General features: G+C 31.7%; 1 protein-coding gene across 5 annotated transcripts in view; it reads left to right on the forward strand.

The window, feature by feature from the left end:
* LOC132740680 (period circadian protein homolog 2-like) overlaps positions 1 to 26,492 on the forward strand; it is a 53,376-nt gene that overhangs the window by 940 nt on the left and 25,944 nt on the right. For all 5 annotated transcript variants that reach the window (XM_060728625.1, XM_060728627.1, XM_060728628.1 and 2 more), the window contains exons 2-13: positions 10,478 to 10,568; positions 14,576 to 14,635; positions 15,165 to 15,248; positions 17,951 to 18,117; positions 18,391 to 18,536; positions 20,294 to 20,380; positions 21,041 to 21,137; positions 21,668 to 21,719; positions 22,211 to 22,503; positions 22,775 to 22,853; positions 25,856 to 25,962; positions 26,240 to 26,393. In XM_060728625.1, coding sequence (XP_060584608.1) covers positions 10,498 to 10,568; positions 14,576 to 14,635; positions 15,165 to 15,248; positions 17,951 to 18,117; positions 18,391 to 18,536; positions 20,294 to 20,380; positions 21,041 to 21,137; positions 21,668 to 21,719; positions 22,211 to 22,503; positions 22,775 to 22,853; positions 25,856 to 25,962; positions 26,240 to 26,393 — 1,397 coding nt within the window. In that variant the 5' untranslated portion in view covers positions 10,478 to 10,497. The remainder of the gene's footprint in view (positions 1 to 10,477; positions 10,569 to 14,575; positions 14,636 to 15,164; positions 15,249 to 17,950; positions 18,118 to 18,390; positions 18,537 to 20,293; positions 20,381 to 21,040; positions 21,138 to 21,667; positions 21,720 to 22,210; positions 22,504 to 22,774; positions 22,854 to 25,855; positions 25,963 to 26,239; positions 26,394 to 26,492) is intronic.

Genomic DNA, 26,492 nt, shown 5'->3' on the forward strand with positions numbered 1-26,492 from the left:
AAATACCGTATTCCGGTATATACCGGACAAAGCGCTTGAATGATAAAATGCTAAAATCTTGTCTTTTTACCCAACGGAATGAACTTTAACAGGTCTAATTCATCTTTTCACACCGAATCAAGTACGATAATCAAGGTAAAATGTAAAAATCGGCGAAAAAAAACGATATTTGTCTATTTTGTGATCATGATTTCTGCAAGCGTCTAGAGGTACTGCTCCAATGCTGTATTGAGCTAAATCCTTAATTTATTGCTGTTTATCACACATTTAGGATATTTGATTGACAAAGGATTACACTGGCAACTGGTCTTAAAGGCAATTTTTTTATTTCACTTGATCGCTTTGCTGAAATATTTCAGGGCTCTATTTTATTGCGAACTTAGTTTATTATTAAGTTTTCAATTTTTATCATTTCATACAGTAGACTTAGCCTAAATAAAATTTATGATGACATTAAATGAGTAGACCTAACAGTTAACTGTAAGAATATCATCAGTGAATATTTAAATATTAAAATTAATGAATAAATTGTAGTAAGAAAAAATGCCAAATACTGCTGTGCATTAACAGCATATTGGCAGAGACAGTCTATTTTCGCATGATTTGCAAGTGCAATAAAATTTAAGCAGGTCAATTAAATACATGTGGTTTTGTATACTGGTTGTAAACAATAAATTGGCTGAGTTGGAGAGGAGCAAAGAGCTTATAATATTGCAAACTTCATGGGTTATTGGGTAAATGTGTGTCAGAAATAAAAACGGATCTAGATTAGTTCATGGAGAAAATGCCCTTCCTAAATGTACTATAGCCAGGTGGGTGTCAAGGTTTAAGGGAAGGTAAAACTAATGTTAAGGATGACCCCCGCCCTGGACGGCCAATTTCCCCTACTTCGAAAAAAGCATTTGTGCTGTGACTACTGTCAAAGCCATCTATAGTTGATGAAGATGCAAGTTATACAATGGAGGAGATAAGTGACATATTGGGCCATAGTGTGTATTATGTGTTTTCCATCTTATAAGAAAAGTTTAAATTGAGGTAAGTGTGATTGTCCATTGGATCCCACATTTGCTAATTCTGACCAGAAAAGGGAACAGGTTTAAAAAGCCATGGTCTCATTGACTAGGTTCAAAGATCGAGACCCTAGAAGCCCGAGGGGATGAAATATGGCTCTATTTTTTTTGAGCACGAGAAAAAAGGGGTAGTGTCACTGTAACATTTTACTGTGACCATGGCATGTTCTCACTGCTGTAGTTAATCACTACATTACAAAGAACCCAAGGTCTGGGATGTGCACTGCAGGATCAAATTACGCCATGATAATCATAATGCACATGCGCACCAATCAGCCTTGGTTCACAAAGCTCATTTTTAAGGAGCAGAGAATTGAGGTTTTGCTATATCCTGCGTATAGCCCTGACCTCTCTCCTTATGACTTTTGGTTAAATCCATACTTCACAGTGGCTGGTTCGAAACCTATAGTGCCGTTGGAAGCACGCTCTGCCAGTGTATAAATGGTGAATATTTTGAAGGACTCTACTAATAATTTTTTAACAGGTATGACATATTTATAAAAACACGCTGCCATTGCCACTTATTAAAATATGCCCCTTGTATACTCTGCGTGGATTTTCCTTTTCCGATAACTTTTTTCTATCACAGACTTTGTCAGGAGGTCAGTAATGACCGCGATCCATGGTGTCCAGTTGTTTGCACTACGAACCACTTCATACCTATTATCAATATAATCTAAAGTCTATTGATTAAACGGATTACGTAAGACATAATTAGTTACATAAAGGTAGGCGGCGATGCTGGTATTATTGTCTTATATATGGAGCAGAAGGTTCTATTCTTAACATTGAATTTCACACATTCCAAATGCATTACAGGAATTTAGCTGTAATAAATATGATTAGAAGGATTTCATAAGTAATATATTTTATTTAAGATTTAATTAGACAGTTATATAGAAATAGTGTCTGCAACCATGTTAGGCCTCTGTTTACAGAAATAAATTTCATGGGGATTCCTGCTGGGAGCTCACTCCTGCTTTTAAAGCAATTATGATTTTTCAATACACACAAGCTTTAAAAATGCCACCGAACAATACTAGAGTTTATGTTCTGATAAATAATAGGCTAGTTATTATTGCATAATTCATTGGAGTTTTAAATTTTTTTCAAGCCTACGCAAAAAAATGACAGACAAATATTTTTTCTATTGAGTTGATGATAAAGTCGGACTGTAAACAGCACCGAGATAATTGACTTTAATATAGAGATGTTGAGGAACTCCACGCTGGCTTTATAAAAGTAGCATTCAATCAGCAGTTGGTCATAACAGTACTCTTGATTCTCAATTGGACGGAACTTGCTTATGATTCTACCGTTTTTGCAGCCATGCTTTTATGAGATATCTGAAAAATAATGGTAAAGCATTTGGCGACAAAATGTTGCAGCAATTCTTATTATATTCTGGCACTTAAACAGCAACTGGTTTTAACGGAAATTTGTGGATCTTGGACTTGTATAACAAGGTTTGTTAGTCTCGAGTTATACCTTTTTCTTTAATTGCTGATTTTATTCCTGGCGGCATTCTTTTAAGCATAAAATAGATAAATCTATGTTAACAGTTAACTGTTTGATGTTTTCGGTGTACATGTATTAAAAATCATTTTTCAGATTTTATGTTTATTTACGTCATACTAATTATTATATTATATAATTATACATTCTGAATTTTGTAATGACAGTGTGTGCTGAGCTGTCATAAGAAACGTTGCATAGAAATTTATAAGACAGTCGGCCAACAGTACAGAGCCTGGCCAGACTGAATGGACCGGTAATCTTGGGGTCGCTGGTTTGTTCCTTGCAGTCCTCTTTTGATTTGGATACAATATTGAAAGTCAATGGTCATTTATATTATATGCATGTATGTCTCTAATTCAGAAATCATGTTGGATAAGTAAGCTAAAATACTTGCAGAGAAATTAATTACTGCATTGGTTAGTTATCCAGGAAAGCCAGTTAGGTGGACTGGTTAGCTAGATACATGTATGACTAAAAATATCATATTTATGATTAAAGATTGTATTTTGTTTTCCCATCTGTAAGGACCAGTGCACTTAATAGTTATGAATCTGACTATGGTACGTGACCCAAAGATAATGAAATAAACAAGGCTTCAGTGCATTTTTAGTGTATACATATGACTTCAGTATCCTCTTGCACAAAACCTTTTGTTTCAAATTCAATGATCTTTATGTACATTATGTGTATTCCTAGAAACTTTCGTGGTAACAATATTTTGTGCTTTTCATAAGAATGGCATGTTCGTGGAGATGAACTTTCTTTTTCTATGGGACAATTTTCATCAAAATCAATTGAATTATAAACATTTAAGTACTGTTAGTTCAAAGCTGACTGCATGATATATTGTTTTGCTTTTGGAATGAACTTGCCAATCAGGATGCAAATTAGTGAAGATGGGTCTAAAATTGAAAGTGAATTGGTCTAATATGTGAATATCTTCCATATTAAGTATTTGAAGTACTGATTAAACAAAACAAACAGACATTTTAAACACAACTTAGAAATGTATCAATTTGGATATTCTTATGAAATTATTGCTTGAAAATAAATGTTCATAGAGTTCTAACTGATTTAGGTAGTAATTGAACAACTGAACATTTATACGATGAATAATAATATTAATGTAAGATCCAATTATGCATGATAATTAACACTATGTCTTTCAAGCAGCATATGATATTTCATGTATGATACCAAATACTATTAACATGAATGTGTTCATAAAGCAATATATCATGGTACACTTATCTGGCATATCAAGGTAACTCTAAACATAGTTATTTATTAGTGCTATAACAATATTGTCAAAAGTGAATTGCAATATACTGCAATAATCATCTTCACCTATAAATTGCAATACATATTGCTATTAATTTAGGGTTCTTGTAAGTGAAAAGTTCTTTTACTGTGTTGGTCACTCCCGGTAGTTGGTACTGATATATAATTTTGTTATTTTGTCAGTGTAGTATAGTGGCATAGAGGAGGCATCAGAAATATTTCATCTATCACATATAGCGCACATAATGATTAACCAACATAGGGGCTATCGCATGCGCATGAAGTAGCTATCAATAGCTACTATGTGTGCATGTACATGCTATTAAGTGCCCAGGCAATAGCCCATACGTTTGTCAATCATTATGTCATAATGTGCTAGTAATACTAATAGCTATTGCATGCCCAGGTAATAGCTATCACAATAGCTTCTATGTGCTCACACGATAGCTTCTATATGCCCACGTAGAAGCTATCACGTGCGCATATGGTAGATAAAATATTTCTGATGGCCCCTTTATTTCACTGTATAGTGTAGTTCAAAATATAAGACATAATAAAGGTTTGCAAAACTTTTAGCATTTTATGCATTTGCTTTGCCCAGAAGTAAAAATATCACTAAGCAAAGTCTTATTGAAAGGACAAACACTGATGCTGAGCCAATTTTTAGTGCATTCTTGAAACATGCCTGACATTTATCTGCAACAGTGCATCAATTGCAAAACATGTTATATTACCAAAAAGAAGTCAAGTCTGAAATGCTGAATGTACATTTAAGTGTTAAATAAGAATGTAAAATTTTTATTTGCATCCTTTCAGGGACAATACTATTTTTCATACAAATCAAATCTTTTCTCTTCTTCTAGATGACTGTCAAGGCATTATGAAAATGATTTAACAGTTTGATATTATACAATTTGTATATTATTTTCCAACACCATAATAGATACATGTATGTTGAACAGGGATAGCGTGAACAAAATGATAAGGTGTTAAAACACATTCCTTTGTAGAATGGGTAGAAAGGGACAAAATATTATTGAAACATCAATATAATTATTGTGTTATTACTAAGGGCCACAGTGTGACTTTGTCTAAAAGTTAAAGATATTGAAAATATCATTTAAATTTGGATTGATATTGGTTTTACTTTAAATAATGTGTTTATGTATAAGTTATATTCAGGAAAATTATTTTGTACTTAATATACATGTTCATGCAGGAATATTTGAAAGATTCAAAAACTAAATTCCGGGGATTCGAAGACAGGTTTTGTTTTTGTCTTATAATTATATTAATATACAAACATAATATCTACATCCCCGATGTTACCGTATATATTTATGGACTGGTAGTGAGAATTTATAGTTAAATGTTTCTTACAGTTGGATTAATTTTGTAACTGAATATCATAATTTTTTTGGGTTTTCATGAAAATGGTAATTAATAATAAATGACTTATAATTTCTACAAACTGTTGTATTTTTTCGATGAGATCAATCTTTCGAGGAAAATTTTGCACAGGTTCATAAAATGTATAAAATAATGGAAGTTGGCTTATTTCCTCTTGAATGCTCCCAGATTATTTTTATGGCGCAGCGCATGATAATTGAAAATAATCCTAATATCATATTTAAGTGTATACAGAATTTAGTTTTTAGTTCATTTGTGTAGGATAAGGTTTAAAACAGCATGCCTCCAGAGTCATGCTAATTTTCATGAACTTTTTTAATAGGTTATATATTTAAAGGTAAAAAATATTGTGAAGTGAGCAAAGAAAGAAATTTACACATTGCAAACAGCATCAGTATGACCTTGCTTTGAATTGAATGGACATTTAAGGGAGATAATAGACAACTTTGTAAATGTAAACATTAAAAAATTTAAATAAATAAAAAAAAACCCTTAACAACACAAACTCAGGTTACAGTTCATTTATATGTCGGGGCAACGAAAAGAGATTTAAAGTTAAGAGGAAAATCAAAAATCAAACCTTAATCAAGAACCTGCGACTATGCATTTAGAAAACATGGGCTTTTACACTGCAGTCAGTTTTAGTCCTATAAATTCCAACAGAATTTGTTGATATAGCCTTGTTCAGCCTTGGATTTTTTGATGTTCAAGTTTCTTTAAGAAAATTTTGATAATATAGCTGTTTATGTTAATGTTTTGTCAAAATACTGACATAAGATTGGAAGTTTGCACAGAAGAGCAGGTGGATTATATAAAGCTTAGTTCTGTACAGCTGCAGCCACTATTTCTCTCTGCAAGATTTCAAAAGGTCAAGATTTAAATAGATTTTTAATGTTATATATTGTTATAAATAAATTTTTAAAAAAAGCTGTATGTTAATTGTTATATTTATAGCAATCATATCTCACGTCTACATCCTACTGTTAGAACATCAACCATTTGCTGTTTTAGATAGAGCATATATATTCTTGACATTTTCTTAATCTGGCCAAGAAACAGGTTTTACTTCAATGTGACTATTCACTATTGATCTAAAAATAGCCTCTTTCTCTTTTTTAATGACAATTATTTTGAAAGGTTTTTAATGGTTTGTTTTGGATTAATGCCTATTTGTGACAATAGTTTAGTCACATATGCCATTTTGTGCAATTACAGCATTTGAGGGTTTCTGGAAGGACTATATCTCTGGCATTAAACTATGTTTATTGAACCTTAATTGATCTCTGCATGAATAAGCAATGAAGACAGAAAAATTGCCATATATCATGTCTAAAATGCAGCTAGATGATTTTTGGAACACAGTTCAGGATTTAAGAAAAGAAATTTCACTGACTGATATATTACATGTTATAAAGACAGTTTCGAAGAAATTTAAATGGTAACACATGTATTAAACCCTTGGTAGTCATTCTTAAAGTCATTTGTCTTGACAGGTCGAGAAATTTAAAAATTGTTCCATTTGATGTAGGTTTAGACCATTGAAATTAATTGTGTTCAAAATTTTTAATAATTGCCCACTCTGTTTTTTCAGAATAATTCATTTATTTGTGAAAACTGACATAAAATTGAAATGCTTTTCACTCAAATTAAGCTATTCCTGAATGGGTATAGTAGAAGAAATTTGACTGCCTGAGCTTTGGCTTTTATTTAGTGCCTCAGAGCTTTTGAATGTTAAAGTGTCTCATCTTTAGGAAGTTGTGTCTGAGCTTTTGGAAGTAGTGCCTGCAGTGAGCCTTTGGAGGTTACATATAATTTTGTACTGGCAAGCTTTTGACAGACTGTGCTGTGTATGTAAATAAACGTATGTTCGGCCATGGGTGAAAGTTTTCAGGATTATTCCTGAATTCAAGATTTTCAGTCTCCTGAAAGCCTTCTATTTCCTATGTAAAACTATAGAAAAACTGCTAAATTCAGGATTTTCAGGATTTTTAAAATTTCCAACTTTCACACATGTGTTCCTAGATTTTGCACCTTATAGAATTTGAATGATATTGAAATTGTTTGTACTGCACTTGATGTACCGGTACATGCAAAATTTAACGTAATTGTTTTGGTAATCTCTTATCTGTTACATTATCATCGTTTAATATCAACACTTATATTTACATTGGGGGTAAAATAGGTTAGTAATTTCTAAATTCATCCATTTCAGTAATTTAAAATGTTAAATGGTGTTACTAGGTCAAATCAAAATAAGGTCACTGTTTGTTTATTTTAAGATATCCGATCATAACATCACATTATTGTAAAAAATGTACATGTACTATGATAAATTATGTTGTGTACAGTAATCAGTGTAATATTGTTATTAATTTTAAGTCATTTATACATGTACACATGTAGCTGACTGTCATTGGCATTTAAATTTAGTTGTTTTGTTATAATTATAATCCTTTAAAATAAATATCACACTAAATCTTAAATTATAAGACCTAAGCAGTCTTAAAATCTGGCCAAAATTGGCCCATTGATAATTTTTAGCAAAAATTTCAAAATACAGAATGTGCAGATTTAAATCTCTGTTGCCACCAGTAGACCATGGGGGAATGAAGCTTAAACATTGTTTTTGTGGGGGGGGGGGGGTGAAGGGAGGGAACATTTTTTGTTATTGTCAATTATAATATCAATGAAAATTTTAGACATTAATATTTGAAATATTTTCAACATGGCAAGTATTTTAACTGATTTGGATAGACCATGCATATAGATTACACTTTATAAGACTTAGTATGGGTCATGTGACCGTGGCGACTGACAGTTATTAGTTGATATCTGAATTGGCAAGAATTTTCTTTTAGGTGAGTTCACACACCTTAAACTTTTTCACTTTCATTGAAAATGTCTTAAAGGTACTTGGAAAAATATGTGTAAAGAATAAGTGCGAAGATGTAATTAAGATGTATTTCTTGTCTGTTAATACGGCTATTTAAGATGTACTTGACGTCACATTTGGCGATTCTGATAAATGGCTAATTATTGTTAGCCAGATATGGCAAAGCTGAATTATGGCATCGAAAGTCTGAAATGGCTGAATCAGCTGATATAATTATAATAGCAATGTAAAATAAGAAAACCAGCATAAACTACATATTGACATGAAATTAGTTTTAAGTCATATTAAGCAAAAAATAGAAAATACAATTTTTTATAAAAAAAAAAATAAAAAAAATATATATATTAAAATGAAGAATTATAATCTACAAAATTAATAAAGTATTTTGGAATTCATGCCATCAGGAATAATTGTACCTAGCTTATACATCCATGAAGTTTCTTTTAATAATCTTTGCCAATTATTCTTTACTTTATCAATTGGCATAAATGAAAAATCTTTGATAGAATGCCCTTCAGAATTAAAATGTTCAGATACATTGGTAATAGTGTCAGGAAAGTGTTTAATATCAAATTTGTGGCTATTCATTGACGTCATTTCTTGTAAACAAAGTATACCTGATGAAGACTTTTGAGTCGAAACGTTGTATATTTTTCAAATGAAATAATTACATTTTTAAATTGAAACTGGAGTTGATTTCTATATTCAAACTTAAATTAATACTGATATAATTATAAAAGCTGAACAATGAAATGCACTTTTTTTTTGACTGTCAACTGTCTCAGTAATAATTTATAATCTCTGAATATACTATTATAAATAATTGATGATTTTACCTCATCAAAGTAAAGACACTGATATTCCACAGGTCATTCGTCTGTGTTATAATATTGGAAGTTTTCTCATCACCCTTTAAGGGAAATGTTTCTCCCAGTAATTGTGGCCGTGAACTAATTATAGGCCATGTGACAAGAAGGATAGTAAACACATTGCACGTGACTCGCTGAGACATTGAAAGTATACGATAATTGTGAAGTATTATAAAACGTATCTCATTGACTCACATATTGTAAAATGTGTTACCATTGATCAGTGTTATATTAAATTTGATCAAGTAATGATGTTATAAAAAGGAGTAACGTTAAAATCAGGAACTAATTAATATATAGTGACAATTACTTAATGAAGAGCCAAGTTTTAGGTAATGTTTTAAATAAAAAAATTTCAACTGGAATTAAAATACATAAAACGTATTCATCAGCTATGTTTATCTATTGGAATACATTATGATGTTTTTATTTCACATCTAATTAAAAATATAACCAATGAACCTTCAGTGTTTGAACCATGTGATGTTCCATTAGAAAGGATTTTTGGTTCCAATCATATCAATTTAGCCTCTTTTCTGTTTTCAGAGTAAAAAATATCCATATCAAAATGTCTCGTTTTCAATTTTCAGAGTTTAAAATATCTATGTAACATCCATATCGTACTTCAACTTGCCTTGCTTTCGTTTTAAAGTAAAAAAAAACAAAAAAAACCATTTCTAACTAATTATTGTACTTGATGAAACAAAATTGTTAAAAAATGAAAGTGTGAAATAAAGAGGTCATTAAATTTACATTGTTGATAACATTATTCTGATTCTGTTGGACTTGAACACAGTCTTGACCCTCATTCAGTACAGGTTTGAGAGCTGTGTAGTGTGTACTCATCCAATAGAATTCAGTATTGTACTCAACACAATGTATGAAAATTAAACCTCATATTATTAATTCTACATGTATTGTTTGCTTTCTCGAGCACATTTAATATTGTAACAGGCCTAATATCCCAAAAACATGTCTGTTTGAATTTTTAAACTTTAAAACTATGCTAGTTGGCGTACAGTATGCAATTGATATAGATGTTTGGACTCTGAAAATGAAAACTAGGCTACTTGGAGTACAATATGCAATTGATATAGATGTTTGGACTCTGAAAATGAAAACTAGGCTACTTGGAGTACAATATGCAATTGATATAGAAGTTTTGGACTCTGAAAATGAAAAAAGGCTAAATTGATAAGATTGAATCAAATAATTTGATTTCTATTGGAACATAATAAATGTGATGCAAACACTGACATTTCATTGGTTAATATTTTATTAAGTGTAAAATAATGTATTTTATTTCAGGCCTTTTAAGATATTTGTCTGTATATCCTGTCATTGGGCACTTTTAATTAGACATTTTTGAGCTGTAAATGGCATTTTTAAATGAGTTACATGTATAATACTGTTTTCTGTTTTGTTATTTTTTTCAGAGCTAGTCCTGTCCATTGCTATGGAAGAAAATGTTAAAAAACCTGTTGAAAATGTTAATGAACAAGATGTACAACCAAAACATGTCGGAAGGTATGTATCTTATATCATGATCAATATTCCAGAAATCAAAAGCTACTTTAAAGTAATAAAGCTCAACTTAAAGGCTACAATTTAAGCTGTACTGTGAGCAAGCCTTATTTATGTTAAGTATCTAGAGCATTTGATATAAATGCACCACATCACCAGTGGCCATCAGTCAAGACTTAATGTCCACAGTCTTCTTCACATGGTTAAATAAGCAGGTTAGAAGGCATAAAAATCTGTTTAAAATATTTGAGCCGTGTCATGACAAAACTAACGCAATGGGTTTGCGACCAGCATGGATCCAGACCAGCCTGCGCATCTGCGCAGTCTGATCAGGATCCATGCTGTTCACTTATCAACTCTATTACAAGTGGAGAAACTGACAGCGAACAGCATGGATCCTGATCAGACTGCGCGGATGCGCAGGCTGGTCTGGATCCATGCTGGTCGCAAATCCACTATGTTGGTTTTGTCATGACACAGCTCATTTGGGGTATGTTGGCAGGCAGGCAGGCTGATGAACGGCTGAGGCAGGTAGATTAGAGGTAGTGAACAATTTCTTCTCTGCACAACTCCAACATTTCTCATGTGATTCTGACATTATGCTTGGGGAATTTTTGTCATAAATTAATATCTGTTGTCCCAATCGAGCCTGCCATAGGAGGGATAATTTACAATCCAGAATAACCGTCCCAAAGGAGTTAATGCCTAAAGTATATTACAATATGAACCACAAACATACATTTATTTCTTGTGTATTGTACCATATTTTAAATCTGCCCGGGTTTACCCCAAAAAATAATAATTATTTTTTTTATAAACCATCCTACAACTTTACTTTATATTAGTAGCATATGAATTTACATCTTTATTCATAATCAAAAATAAAGTCATCCAAAGTACAAAGGTCATAGTTCATTCGTAAAATTATGTCATTTTGAAGTCAATTGCTTAATTATCTGGCACCCCCATATTCTAATGAAAATTCTATCTTTTGTGATACTTAAACAGAAACACCTGAGTTTGATTTGCTAGAAACTGTCAAGAAAGATATGCAAAAGATTATTGAGAAATATACTCAGAATCAAATTAAAAATCATATTTTTGTGCTATAATTAACCAGATTTGAGTGAAAAGTATTGCAACCCTAATCAACTTTGGATAATTTTTCACAATTAAGAGTAATTATTCTGGGTAAAGGGAGTGTGTAAATGATCTGAAATTTTGGACACATGTTACTTGTCTAGACCTATACATCAAATGGAACATTAATCTCAGAAAAATTATTTCCAGTCCCGTCATGTCAAAAAAAAAAAACTCAGTGGAGTCCCTTTAATAACACAAACAAAATGTGCTTTCTCCAAAAAGTTGTTACTATTATTAAGGTATTTGCAGTATGTCATATGACTTCAGTATGCAAAATAGAAGACAATATCGCACCTAGTACGTAATAATAGCAATTCGAATGCAGAATTGCTCATTTATCTACGTATTGATCTGTTGATATCAAAAAGTCACATGGCGGAAACATATGCCTGATAGTGGGTCATGGAATTTAATACACTATAGGGAAGGAAATGTTTTTTAAGATTATATTCAATGCCAAGAATTCTTCACTGGATAAAGTTGAACTATATTTGGGTGGAAATTAGAATTTGATACATTAATAAAGTGGTTAACTGAATCTTCAAACTGAATTAAGCATCAAATGGAATTATAAATGAAAGGGTAAATATTGGCTAATAAAATTCAAAATTAATATATTTGTTCTTCAGTGTAAAAGATGAATTGTAAAATTTGACAAGAAAAAGGTATTTTAGTACTGTTATTAAAATGATAAATGTTGCATAAATGTGTTTACAATGAAATTGAAAAGCTAGTGATATTAATTAAGTATATATCAAGTTATGTTTAACTTTTTACCATTGCTGTCAGCTGTTTACGTTATGCAGTCTCATCAAGATCAGCTGTGACACATTTGTGTAGTCTTCTCATAGTCTAATTCAATGTTCGCTGTTCAGTCAGTGCATATCTTTTAAATTTTCCCTACAATTAATGAATGGTTTGGTCCAGATTGAAAGATGGGAAAGTCCACTTAGGATTATAATTATCTAGTGTGGCCTGAAGATGACCGGTCTTAAATATTAATGCTTTGAATTTGGAGCCTTAGATAACATTTCGAAGTGTTTCCATTAAGAAAAAAGTCAGAATTGCGATACAGTCAAAGGTACATACAGAGTGGCTAGTTGGGCTGCACAGTTGTGTGGGTTTTAAGTTTGGGCAAATGAGGCATGTACATAGTGACCGGTCAGACTGCATTGATATTCAGACTAGCCTTTTCTCTGGTGGCAAATGTTTAAATCACTCTTGGTTTTGGCAGGGTTACGAGTTAGAGTTAAGTTCAAAGTGAAAGAACATGTAAGCCAGTCTGGCTCTAAACGGGCAGTATTTAGGCTTTTGAAATGCCACATTTTTATAATCTTTTATGATAAGGTTTATCAAATTTAACTTATATATTAGTTGCTCTTACACTTAAGATAATGTAAAAGCCTCCTTATTGTGTCAGGTTGACTTTTGATTACGTAAAGTGATATGAAATGTCCATTTTCTGAGGAAAAACAGCTGAGCTATTGTTATAAAATGACTCCTCATTGACAGCAAACCTTTGTGGTTAAGTTTTGGATCATGGTCCTTTAACTTTAATACATAGTGCTGTTACATTAAAACTTGTTCTACATGTCACACCCATTTTTAGGCAGGTCAAGGGTACAGGTCTCTGGTGTTGTGATAGCAAAACATAAAATTGGTCATAAAATCAAAGCACATTGACCTGAGAACTTACATTCATTATGATGTCAGTCCGACCCACAAACCCATTTTTGGCATTTTATTCTTAGGTTATACTTAAACAATTTATTACTTCATAGCCTGTGCTCACAGTTAACTATAAATAAACCAAGTCTGAGAAGTCCAAGGTTTTGGCATGTATCAATACTTGGACTTTAATTTTCACCTATTTAATAATTCTCCACTTTGATGCACTTTTAAAAAATTATAACTTCAAATCACTTTGAAAAATTATAACTTCAAATCACTTTGAAAAATTATAGCTTCAAATCACCTTGAAAAATTATATTTTTAGAGGAATGTTTAACTAATTTAAGCAAGTTGCATTACTGCAGTCTAAAATTAATACTGTCTGAAGTTAATTTATTTTGATCATGGTCTTTTGCTTATTATTTTTTTAAAGTCTATTGACCTACTTAAATAAGCTTTGTATAACACAATTTTTTCCTTTTCATTTTTTTCGGGCTTAAATTTCATTAATGATAAGAATTCTCGTTAGAAATTATGTTTAAATGAAAAATGCTCGTTGCTTTAAATTTAAGACGTGAAGTAAGCATATTTCCATTAAGTGTGCTTTGTCTCTGATTGTTACCCCTGTTGCGAGCTGACAAGTAAAACTGATGACCTTGTAACACGATCATGTCAAGTTCAATAAAAAGTCTCGTCTACGAGGTCTGCCTAGAAAATTTAAATGTGAGCGAGATGCTTCAATTGTTCAATGTCACGGCATTTAATCATAAATATTATACTTAATTTAACTGCGTAATAATTTTTGCAGGTAGATTGTCCGAATGACCTGAGAAGGTGTTTTTTTCCCCTGATTTTAATGACGAAATATGGAAAATGATCCTTCCTTTGAGGTTTTTAATATACATTTGATGGCATTAGGTACTGAGCTGTCATTTCAAATAGTTATTAGTTTATTATCTCAGATGTTCTTTAGAATTTTGACCCATATTCAGTTTTAATGGGAAATGTAATTGTTAATGCACCTTAAATTGAACAAACTAGGCCTATTATATCTGCTCTTGAACGTTTACCAAAAAGTCATATTCTATGTAAATGTTTTGAGTTAAGAGATATACCTGTGCCACCACTAAAAGTAGTGAATTTGAATGTTGTAGTAGAAATTAAGGTAATTGAGAGATGTTTTCATTTTTTTTCAGCAATTGGAAACCCAGAACTGGGCAAATAGAAGATAAAAGGGAATCAAGCTCAACCTCCAGGTATGATTTGCATTCAAATTAGAAAAAAAAACTTTATTCAGAGAACCAGTCTTAAACCCTACCTAGGGATTGGTTGATTCCAATCACATGTCGAATTCTGACCAATGAAAGGGTTTCTTTTTCAGACTGGTTTTCAATGTCTGTTTTAGAGCTTTTGACCTTGTTATTTATACTTCAAAAATAGAATATTCATGGCAAAGGTTAATCTTGTTCTGTGCCAGCAGAGTAAGGGTTTAATGTTCTTTTTGTTAACACTGTTAACCATGCTTATCAACATTTTAGAACTACATGCAGGAGAATATAGAAAATAAATTCTTTGGCCACTAGCTAATATGCAAAAGTTTACATACCAGAAACATGGTTTATATAGAAAAAAAAGTTACATATTATATTACACACATGTGGTTTGATTGCCTGGCTAAGCTATGAGGAGAATTATTGTTCCTTTATGAAGTATATAAAAAGATTAATGAGAATTTCTTAGTTTAAAAGCATTTATGATCATATTTTTAATGTGTTATCATTTCAGTTTCTTCAGTGGCAGTAATTTTACTATGTCCTGTAGCGGGGTTGACACTCAGGAGGAGAATGAGCCGTCTACTAGTGGGTGCAGGTAAGGTACTCGGTCATACCATATAATAGTTAATTATGTAACTCGGAAGGTAGAACTATCCGTGTTGCTGTAAGGTCCTTATTGTTAAAGGTTTGAATCTCTTTAAGGTCCATATTGAGAAAGGTTGGAATCGTGCTTAGGGTAACGTATTCTTTCATGAGAGGAAACTCTCCAACTAGCTAAAGGAAGATTGAGGGTTTTATTCAACCTCCAGGTTACACAGTGAAGTTTACAGTGTAGAGTGGGCATAAAAGTGAATTAAGAAGAAAAAATCCATACCTGTCTTAGAAGTGGAATGTGACTTACTCTCAAAGCTTCCTGAGTTGGGGGTGACAGGGAGGAGCGAGGTTCAAATCCAGTCATTGAATATATGCATGTAGGGAGTCCGTCCAGCTGGGTGTGTCAGCCATAAAGTACCTGATTTATGTATTGCATAGACAGACTTAGATATCTGATTATTTCTTCAGCCTGTAAAGCTGAAAAGTTGACATATGAATTTATCTTTGTTTGCGTAACTCAAAACCAAAGGAAAAGGATTATAAAACAGCAAAAAAGTTGATAATTATAATGGCTATTGATTATTTTGTTTTGAACAGTGTCCTGTGTCAGAATACAATTAAAATGATTAGTGTAATTACATCTCTAACTGGACTTTTTGCATTGATAGAAATAATTATGTGATGAAATTGATGAGAACAGCAAAATAAGACTCACAGTAACTGTTAATGCTTGGGATATAAGACTTACCAAAGTACTTTATAAAACTGTACAAGGAAAAGGTAGATTATTGAATCGAATTAAGTATTCCTAGCTCAACTGTAAATAATCAAGAAAATTGTATAAAAACTGTAAAAAAAAAATCTGATTTAATACAGTTGTTGACATTTTGTTCCCATATCATGCCTGAAAAATGCACAAAGTGACACCTTGGGTCTTCCATAAAAGTTCATAATATGATGTTTCTAAAAAGTTTATAGAGTTCATTAAATATCATTTCTATAAACGAGTTCATATATGACTTTAATAACAATTGTAGTGTAAGAAACACAACTAAAAGAAACAGAATTATTACTAAATGTACATTCCAGTATATGTCATGCTTGACCTGAGAAGTCTGACTCGGACTTGCTGAATACCTAAAATGGACTAGTCCAGCTTCCATTTTTGGAACTGTCCATTATCAATTTGAGGGATATCAAGATGAAAATTTCAGGTGTATGAGTCAACAGTATAGAGCCTAGTCAGAATACATGTATATGCAGACTGGCCTGGCTCTATACTGGTGGCAAATCACTTTAGTACCTTCAGGTTAAGACTAAAAAATTGAAAATAATAAATGAAATTAAAAAACAAAATGTCAACAACAAAAGATATAATCTTGGATTTTTCTTTCTCCATTATGACTTCAGATAAGTGAAGGTGATTTAACAGTATTGAATTTTATCATAAAAGTTATCATCTAAAGTTATGTATGAAAATTGAAACGTAGTTGTTAGACCACAAGCTATTTGTGAATAAGTCTACATATTACATTTTATTTCTAGAGAATTCTAAAGCCATGTCACTTCTAAAGACATGTTATTTTGTTCTTGGAAATTTACTGTTATTTTTGCTCGGCTTTATTACTTTTATTCTATCGTGTTACATTTCTGTACACTTTTCATTCTTAGACTTTATCAATACCTGTCAATATTGTAGGAATGAAGATAAAAACTTTCCTTCACTATATAATGTAAATTTATATAATATAAATATTTGAGCCCCCATCTGCCCCCCTCCCCACACACACTTTCCATGGCTCTCTCATTGTCCCCTTTGGCCATTGGAAAAACGACTACTCAAACCTTTATACTGCAGTCATACTGTATTCTAGTTAAATATAAAACATTTAAGTTCACTTCAAATTGATGCTTGAATAATGTTAATGATTTCTAAGTTTTATCAATTTAGTATTTCTTTAATTGCTCCTCTAGCATAATGTCTCCATTTTTAGCGCTATTTTTGGAACGTTACACAATTAGTGTATTTCTTTCTTTCTTGGAGTAGATTGTATAGTTATTGATGTCTGATTCACTATTCTACATTTATAGCCACCAACAATTTATGTCTTGTTGTCTGATGTAAGAGACATTTCATTTGTATCCATAGCTACAAAGTACGTGTTTGATTTAATGATTTGAATCAGTGTAAATACTGCTATTGCGTCATTATTAAGCATGAATATTTCTCAAGTATTTGTCTTTTATAAAAACAAGAAAAGTTTACATTATGGTTAGGAATATGATAGCCAATAATTTCTCTTTATTGAATTAAAAGTGTGTGGGTCTAGAAGGGAAATTTTTCATAATTAACTCCAGAAAAAAACAACATTGTTTTACATACCATGTTAATATTTAACAACATAATTATTTTTATTAAATTGCATGGGTATAAGAATTTTAGGATTTTCTACTTTTCTGACTTTAATAAGCCCTTGGGTACTGTGTAATGAAATTCAGGATTGTTGAAAATTCCAGCTTCTGAGCAAGTTAAATTGTGTTCAGAGAGCTTTTTCACTATGTTATTTTCAGTCTTAAAGTTAAAGAAGACATGTTTTGCCACCTAGTACCTTTAACTAAGGTGTTCCATTGTGCTGTTACATACCAACAAGCTTCAGGCATGTTTTATCAGAATTAGTAATATCTATTCAATGTCCTTTTCAGTTCTTTCCTGGCACATACGGAAAAGGAGCGCAGTAAGGCTAAGAAGAAAGAGAGAGTGAAGGAATATTTGAAAGAACTCAAATCTATCGTTCAGGCCAAAGGCGAGGGTCGAGTAGGAACCTTGTCAACTTTGCAACATGTTCTCTCTAGTATGCGTAAAATTAAAGGTACTTAAGATTTCTGCAACTTTTTAGAAATGTTTTTCTTTGTTATCTTCAATCAACAGAATTTAGACATAATTATCATGTATATGCATGATTAAATGTAGAAATGTTATGTCAAGGTAATCCATAAAGGTCAAATTAGATTGTTCTTCTGGTTTCGTCTGTGCTTCTATAATAGTAAGAAATTTTGTTAGAGAAATAAGATCTATTATTTTATAAATCATAAGTGACAAAGATATATGACACTAAATTTATGTTTTGTTGGGTTTTTTTTAGATGCTAAAGAAAAGAGCAGAACACAGAAGAAAGTTTTACCTGACCTGGGAGAGGATCAGTATATGGGACCACCTGCCGATCTGTCGCACACAGTTTATGAATCTGACTCTCACGAGAGTCTTACGTGCGAGTCTCTCAAGTCAAGTGTAAGTCCTATTTATTGACCTCTATGGCTTTGTTAAACTGTTGCTAGGTTACTTTATGGGAAACTGTTGCAAGGTTACTGTATGGAAAAGAATTATCTAGTGCCTTGGTAATTAGTTTTAGTATTGTAAAACACATTTTTGTGTCGAACAGACATGAAACAATCCATTTGTTAAGAAATTAATTTGCTTTAATGCTTACAACAAACTTCAGATTTAAGGCTGTCCCTGTGAGTTAGTTTAAGTGGAGTTTACTGTATACCTATATATTTCATACATTTTCAGTACGTTTGCCACTTCACCATTTAAGTGATTTATTTAACATGCAGACAATAAACTGATGACTGGCAAACAAAATAAAGGCCGGTCTTAGTGTCATAATTACCGTTTTCGAGCCTATTGTACTCGTCAGATAAATTATCTGTATTTAAACATTCATCATCTATTTTTCTTTGTATTACAAGATGTTTACTTTATATGTATTGATTTACATCGTTTCATAAGTTGGAAAATAATGAAATGAAATTTGATAGTGTTACAAGTATATCTTTATGAAGTAATTCTTGCGGTTATATATAAAATGTTTCCTTGTAAAAATAGCAATGAGATAGCTTTCAATCTTGAAGAAATACGATACATTATTATTTCTCTTGATATTAATAAGACAGTTGAAAAGATAGAACTCATTTTATCCATATGTCTGAAAATAGAAGTAGCAAAATTTAAGTATTGAAATTAAAATCACGTTGCAAATTTTTGTTTTGTTTTTTCAACATTTTGATTTGCATGATAAAAATACAATTTAAAAAGATATAAGGAATGGGAATATTACCATTTACTATCTACGTACATGTATTTATGCAGATTAAAATTGTGAATGTCTTACATTATTGTGGAGGTCGAGCCAATAAGCCTCACACATTTTCATTAGCGTAAACCATTGTACACGAAAAGCTTCTGTATGCAATTACATGATAACTTTATTGTTTAATTCTGTAATCAATAGTTAGTTTATGACATTGTCTGGAATCTAGACTCGGCTTGTCTTCATGAGAATGATTCAGTGAAAATTGTTAGTAAAAACTACTCCTTTAAGCTTTTCTTAAGTAGGTCTATACCTCTATTGCATATTTACAAAAGATTTCTAAGATGGAAAAAAAAACATTTTATATTTAGGTAAATAGCTATGTGTACATACAGTTTACTGCTAATAGAACTTTAAGGATAATTATTTTCTGATAGAACTTTAAGGATAATTATTGGCATTGCAATGCAAGGGAAAGAACTCAGCAACATTATACATAATAATAAGTCACTTATAAGAAAAAAAAAAGATTTACATAAATAGCTCAAAAAGAGGGCTAAGTGAGCGACTGTGGTGGTTAAAGATGTTTAATTTTTGGCTCTAAGAAAAATAATTAAAGTCACTTACCCATCAATAATTGAAAGGGTTTGGTTTTTACCACCAGTATAGAGAGCCATGCCAGTATACACGTCTTTGCAATCACACCAGGCTCTCTATACTGGTGGCTGGCCAACTGACTTGATATACCACAAAATTAGATAATGGACAGTTTCAAAAATGGTAGCTTGACTAGTGTAATTGCAGGGATTTAGAAAGTAAAGGTCGAGGTTGAAATTGAAAAGCAGCATGAATTATTCTATCTGTTGTGGGATATGATTTTGTTTGGGCCTTATTTATATACATGTAGTTATAATTATGTATGTAGTTATAATTATGTTTTACTATGTCATTACAGGATGAGCTGCGTGTTATTATATCTTCAAGTGATCACATTGTCAGGGCAGTGTCGGCCAACATGAAATACGTACTTGGCTATCCTAAGGTAGGTTGAAATGTCTTCAGCTGTGTCTAACAATTTTTTTGTCCTTATGAAGTAAAAATTGATGTTGAAAAAAAAAAAAAATAAAATCGCAAATGTTGTTGTTGATATCAAGAAGCAGTCTGACACAAACTGTTGGTGGTTCATTTTAATATTTTTAATCTTAAATTCTATTTTCACTAGCAATGGCAAGTTTCAAAGATGACATCAGGATTTGACTTTAACGTAAATACAGAAGATTTAAGGTTAAAGTACCGGGTAATAAGCACTTACCATACTGCATGTTTGTTATGTTGATTATATGCAATATAGTTGTTATATTATAACACTTGGACATCGTCAGTTACGATATATATTCCATACCAACATCATATATTCTGCGAATACTATGTTATGTAGTATGTACAGAAAATATAATGTGGGTAACAGCCAATTTACTTTTGACAGCTTATATGACCTTGTCTAAACAATTCCTTGCAATATAAACTCCCAGTGGCTTAGGTCATATATGCCCACAACAATTTGTCTTTGGACATATAACCTGTCAAGCATTTATTTAGTTCATAGTTTATGCCACATATACTCAAAATATGTTTTGCGTGATACATAAGTATATTGATTGGTTTTTCGTTGTAATTTTATAATAATTTATTTATTTATTAGGAAAGCTGGATTGGAAGGTCATTTGATGATTACGTTCATAAGAAAGACCTCATAACGTTTGTGAGCTTTCATCGTACACCTGATGATGGCACTGAAGGTATGTTAGTACAAAGAAAAAAATTTTTACAAACTACTTGGGGGGGGGGGTTTATAGCATAAAGTAGTTTGAGTAGCTACAGTCGCTTAGTGGATAAGGTTCTGGCCTTCTTGTCCCACACTTGTTTGAGTTCAAAACCACCAGGGATGCTGAATCTTTTTTTTGCAAAGTTATTCAGCTGAGGGTTTATGTTCTCTAGCATATCTTGCTTGTTTTTAGAAAAGTGCAAAGGTAGGCACCTGGGAACATCCTCCACCCTATTATTTGGAATTTTATTATCTAAAAATAATGTTAAAGTCTTGTTGTATTTCTTTGGCAGATGCTCATTGTCTATTGTACAGAAGAACTAAGAAAAAAAGTTGAACTTTGGCTTAAAACTATTCTTTTGTTAACAGAGTGCAATTATATGTTAAAAGTGAAGTAAGTCAAAGAAAAAAAACGAACACAAACCCAAAAACATAAATAAACTGTAATCTTAAATAATTTAGTTCATGTTTTCAAGATTCACCTATATCTTTGTTTACTATCAGTTTCAGATTCGGAAGTCACAGGGGAATCAAAGATCTTTTACTTCAGGCTCAGGTAAGTGTCACAGGAATGTTTAACTAAAATTTGCCTATATGCCACGTCATTTATTAACTTTGAATGTAAATTTTTGAAAGTTTTGACATTGAGTGATCTCCCTTGTAAGATAACAATATAGGATGTGGTATTTAACAAATATGAAATAGGGACTGTTATGAATTTGTTTATATCTCTTTCACAGAAGACTTAAAACAGTACAAAATTTGTTTTTCTGTGACAAAAACGATTACAATTTTTTGTTGTCAGTTTTTGTTGTCCTTGATTTTTGGAAGTCTTTATTAATAGAAAAGAAAGACAACTCATGTGTAAATATTGAATCATTTTGCTATTGGTTGTTTCCCTTTATTTATACTGGTGGCCAAGGATTTTTATTGTATACACAGTATCCAATGGTATAGAGTCTACAAATTTGTTTTGCCTGATAAGCCTTTTATCCATATGCTTTGCACTGAAACAATGATGGATCTACATATCTGTTATGTTTTCAGGAAGTTTAAGAGTCTTGGGTCATCGGGCTTTAGTTTGCGTAAACAAGATTATTACACTCCGTTTCAATGTACGTTCACGCGAAAGAAAATGACCACGAGTGAAGTTGCAAGAATGGGCACGTATCCAAGTTGGTATGAATCGACATCAACGTCAGTAAATTCTGGTTCACCTGACGCGATACAGATGACGTCAGAGTCGTCATCTGTCGGTTCTCAAGGGGAGAAGAAATGTACTGAGGAGAAGAAGTTGTACACAATCATGTATTGTGTTCCATTAATGTCTCCATATTCAGGTAGATATAGATTGTTTGCATAGCAAAAAAGGGAATTTTTATGCACCCAATACTAGATATTATTATTAAGCTGTTATATCTATAAACAGTTATCTACTTCTGAATCACTTATTTATTTTAGGCTTATTTCCCCTATTATAATGAGGATATTCAAGTATCTTCTTTCATGTTCACTTTTGAGCTAAAAGTAACCTGTTTTCATACGATTTAATTTTAATGGCATGTTATGTTGAATCAATTTCATTATAAATGATTTTGTATATGTTTTCAGAGAGTGGTCTGTTACCAGAAGTAAAGACATTTGAGACAAGACAGACATTATTTTGCAGTTTCTGCCATATTCAACCAAAGTGAGACACTTTCCTACATATTTGTGTTTTTTTACTTTCAGGGCAATAAATCCTAATTCCAGTGTAAAGTTTAAACTGTCCATATTCTCCAAGCAAGGAAAAATGTAAAATAAAAATATTTTGGTGGCGACAAAATTTTGCACATATATATCAGTGATAATTTTGTAGATGACCATATTTAGAAGTATGTCTTAATTTGGTATATCTGCTAGTAATTTTGGTTTCATGTAAAGAAACCAGTTTCGTAATGCTTTTGAAGTGCTTTTGAAGTGCGAGTGCTCACATAATGATGTTTTATGTTAATGCATATTTCTTCATCATTTTGTACACCAGTGTGTACAGTTTTTACGCAAGAGAAAAGAAATGTTATAATACATCTTGCTTATAAAAACGATTCGATAGTCGACGGATAAAATGCTTTTGTTAATGTGTGCGCTAGGTCATAGAACACAAAATGTAAGAAAATATCTTTCCAGCATAGATAATTTGATGAAGAAAATATTTTTTTTTATGTGACACTGTCTTACAACCCTAAATGTAAAGACTTAAGTACATGCAATATTAATATATCTTGGCAAATGAAAACATGACCGAGAGGGTGTTTTGAACTGCAGGTATAAGGCAAAATAATCAAGTGATCCATGTATGTCTCGGCCTACGTATCATAGAAAATGAGAGAGAAAAACAAAAATAACGAGGCAATTGAATTAAAAAAACAAAACAAAGGTGCTCCGTTAAATAACAATTATTTAATTCAAACAAGCAATTAATATGAAAGAATAAAAACAGGCAATTAATGTTGAAGCTATTTTATTAGTTTGTTTATGTAATGGTCCTGATGAAGGTGGTCAGCTTACATAATATTATGGTTTAATTTTACGGACCTGTTATGTTTTAATTTTTCTTGGGGAGTGACGGGGATTAATTTCCAGTTGACTTAAAGTTCATAAGCTAGTCTCATTACTAATGTTTATAAAAACTTCATAATAAGACAGTGGGACCTTGAAAAAACGAAGATTATCTCGAAAAAAGCTTTTGATCGCAATTATCTGGGATGGTTGAATGTTTTGAAATGAGTTCTAATAAAATCCCATTCATAAAAGCAATTATTTTTGACATGAAAATTTTATTTTTATTGCCTCGGAAAATTAATAATAATGGGATGTGGTGGTATAATTGAATTATCCTTGAAAAAAATAGATCAGGGGGATGATGGGTAATGACAATAATTGTTTACTGTGGTAATACGAGAAAAGCTTTTTCATGTTATGTTCGAATAATAGAATTTATTGACAGTGATTTACTTTATTGCCTTTATTATGAGATCCGATAGAGATCCTGTGTAAATTTATCGTTTATGGATATAGATGAGAAGTTTATAGTGGGAGTGTTGTTAATAGTTTGGTTATAACAATTAAGTGAGCGGGGGTTTTTAGTTTAATGACTGCTCCCTTGTTATTTTTATGGTCGTGTATGAAAATAACAGAAGGCTGTAAAGAATTGTGATTATTATGAATGGAAAGGGAGAAGTCGTAGCACATTGCCGAGCATGTGAGTGTGAGTTCGTTATGGTAACGGAATTAACTGCCCGTTGCGTGTAGGCTTTTGTTTTTCTTGTTACGGATGAACATGGAGTAGTATATCTCAATGACCCGAAAGGCTGTTTGTTATAATTTATGGGAATTTGGGATAGATAATTTTCCTGTTATTCAATGATTGTTCTTTGAAGTCAGATTTTTATTGTCTTTTGGACTTAGAGTCTTGTTTTTTTTAGGTAACAAGGTTACAAAAGGGATGGAATTTTAATACAGGTTCAAGACCTTTTTCAAACAGATCCTGTTTCAATTAATCACTTTGTTTGTTTGGGATTGAATGAAAGTAAATAAGAGCTCATTTGACCAAATGGTTAATGATGAAGTAGATATTGAACCAGTTCTAGTGATTTAAAATTAATGCAAGTCCTATTATTAATATTAATTTTGGTCTCAAATTTAAAAATCCATCATTTGGCGTTCCTTGATTTTTCTGGTTTCCAATTTTATTTGGTTTTCAATTACACATTATTGCATTAAAATACCCACTCTAGTAATTTGATGACTGTTTGGCCTTTATCTTAAAAATTGAAAGATCGAAATTAAAATTGTTTGTAATGAGCTACTAACTTATTTAGTAATTTGTTTTTCTGTAACTATTTTAAACTTATAACTGAAAATGGGTTAAGAGAACAAAGGGGAATTCTTGGTATTTAGTTTAAAACATTTTAAATAATATTGTTCTCACGTGGCCATGTCTTTTTAAACTACTTGTGTTAACAATATCATGACAAGGTAAAGAAAAACAATTTATTTGCAGGGAATTTTGAATTATTGTTCTTATTAAACAATTTAAGATTTAATTTGCAAGAAATTTTTGAATTCTTTTGCTTTTAAAACAATTGAAATTTTCTTTTTTGAAGTCATATGTTTTACACATGCTGATCACATGGCAATATGAAATTAGAAAGAAAAGTATATTTTTTAGCACAGGGAATGTAAAAATGAACTCTCTTCCGTTTAAATAATTGGAATTCACTCTTTGTACGTCATACGTTTTACCAATACTGGTCACATTGCCATTAAAGAAAAGTCTCTCTATTTTTAGCAAATAGTATGGTTGTCCTCTTTTTGTTTAAACGACTGAAATTATTCATTTTTTAGCCATACCGATTTATTACATTATGCTATTTCTTAAGACATGGCCGTGCTGACTTTCGAAGTCTTTAGTTAGTATAGCGCAGGAAATGGTAACAGCATGTATGCATTCGCGCTCTGTGACTAGTAACAGTTTTCTCGTTAGCAATTTCCTGTAAACGTGACCGTGCGAACAAATATCTGTCTAAATAACGTGATGTGATTAAAACGCGCATGGATTGTTGTTGAACAGCTTCCACAAACAGTTTTGTTTACGATTATGACAATATAGGTGTTAGTGTATATTAACATGTTTGTATGTATATATTTCAGTACAATACCATTACTTGGTTACCTTCCTCAAGAGATGATAGGAGTGTCCATTTTCGAATTCTTTCATAATGACGATCTATCTAGACTGTTTAACATCTATACTAAAGGTAGGTAACTCTTGTGTTGACATTCAAGATAGGTAACTTTTGCATTTTCATAAAAGAATAGTAAATGGTGCATTTAAATCAAAGGGAAGTAACTGTTTCATTATTACTAAACTGTGATAGGTTATTCAAGTAAAGATGAGTAACTCAAGCATAATTTTCAGAATTTTTTGAGAACACATTTAATTTAAAATTTCTTGTCCAAATTTAAGTAGCGTTAATTGACATGATACAATTTTTCTCTTATCACACTGCTAAAAATAGTTATTTCTCTTTGTAGTAATAGCTTTAAAAGGAGTGCCATATAAGAGTGGGCCAATCAGATTCCTGGCCAAGAATGGCAGCTGGATTTCCTGTGTGACAGAGTGGTCAAGCTTTGTAAACCCGTGGTCAAAACGACTGGAATTTATCATTGGGAAACATACTGTTGTTAAGTAAGTATTTCAAAACCTGAACCTGCCAAATTTGTATAATGGTTTTGGCCTGCTATGAATTTGGAACAGTCCGTTTGAAGTTAAGGGATTTAAATGTCA

This window comes from Ruditapes philippinarum, unplaced genomic scaffold (genome assembly GCF_026571515.1).
Source record: "Ruditapes philippinarum isolate M1 unplaced genomic scaffold, ASM2657151v2 ctg861_1_1_1_1, whole genome shotgun sequence".
Lineage (NCBI taxonomy): Eukaryota > Metazoa > Mollusca > Bivalvia > Venerida > Veneridae > Ruditapes > Ruditapes philippinarum.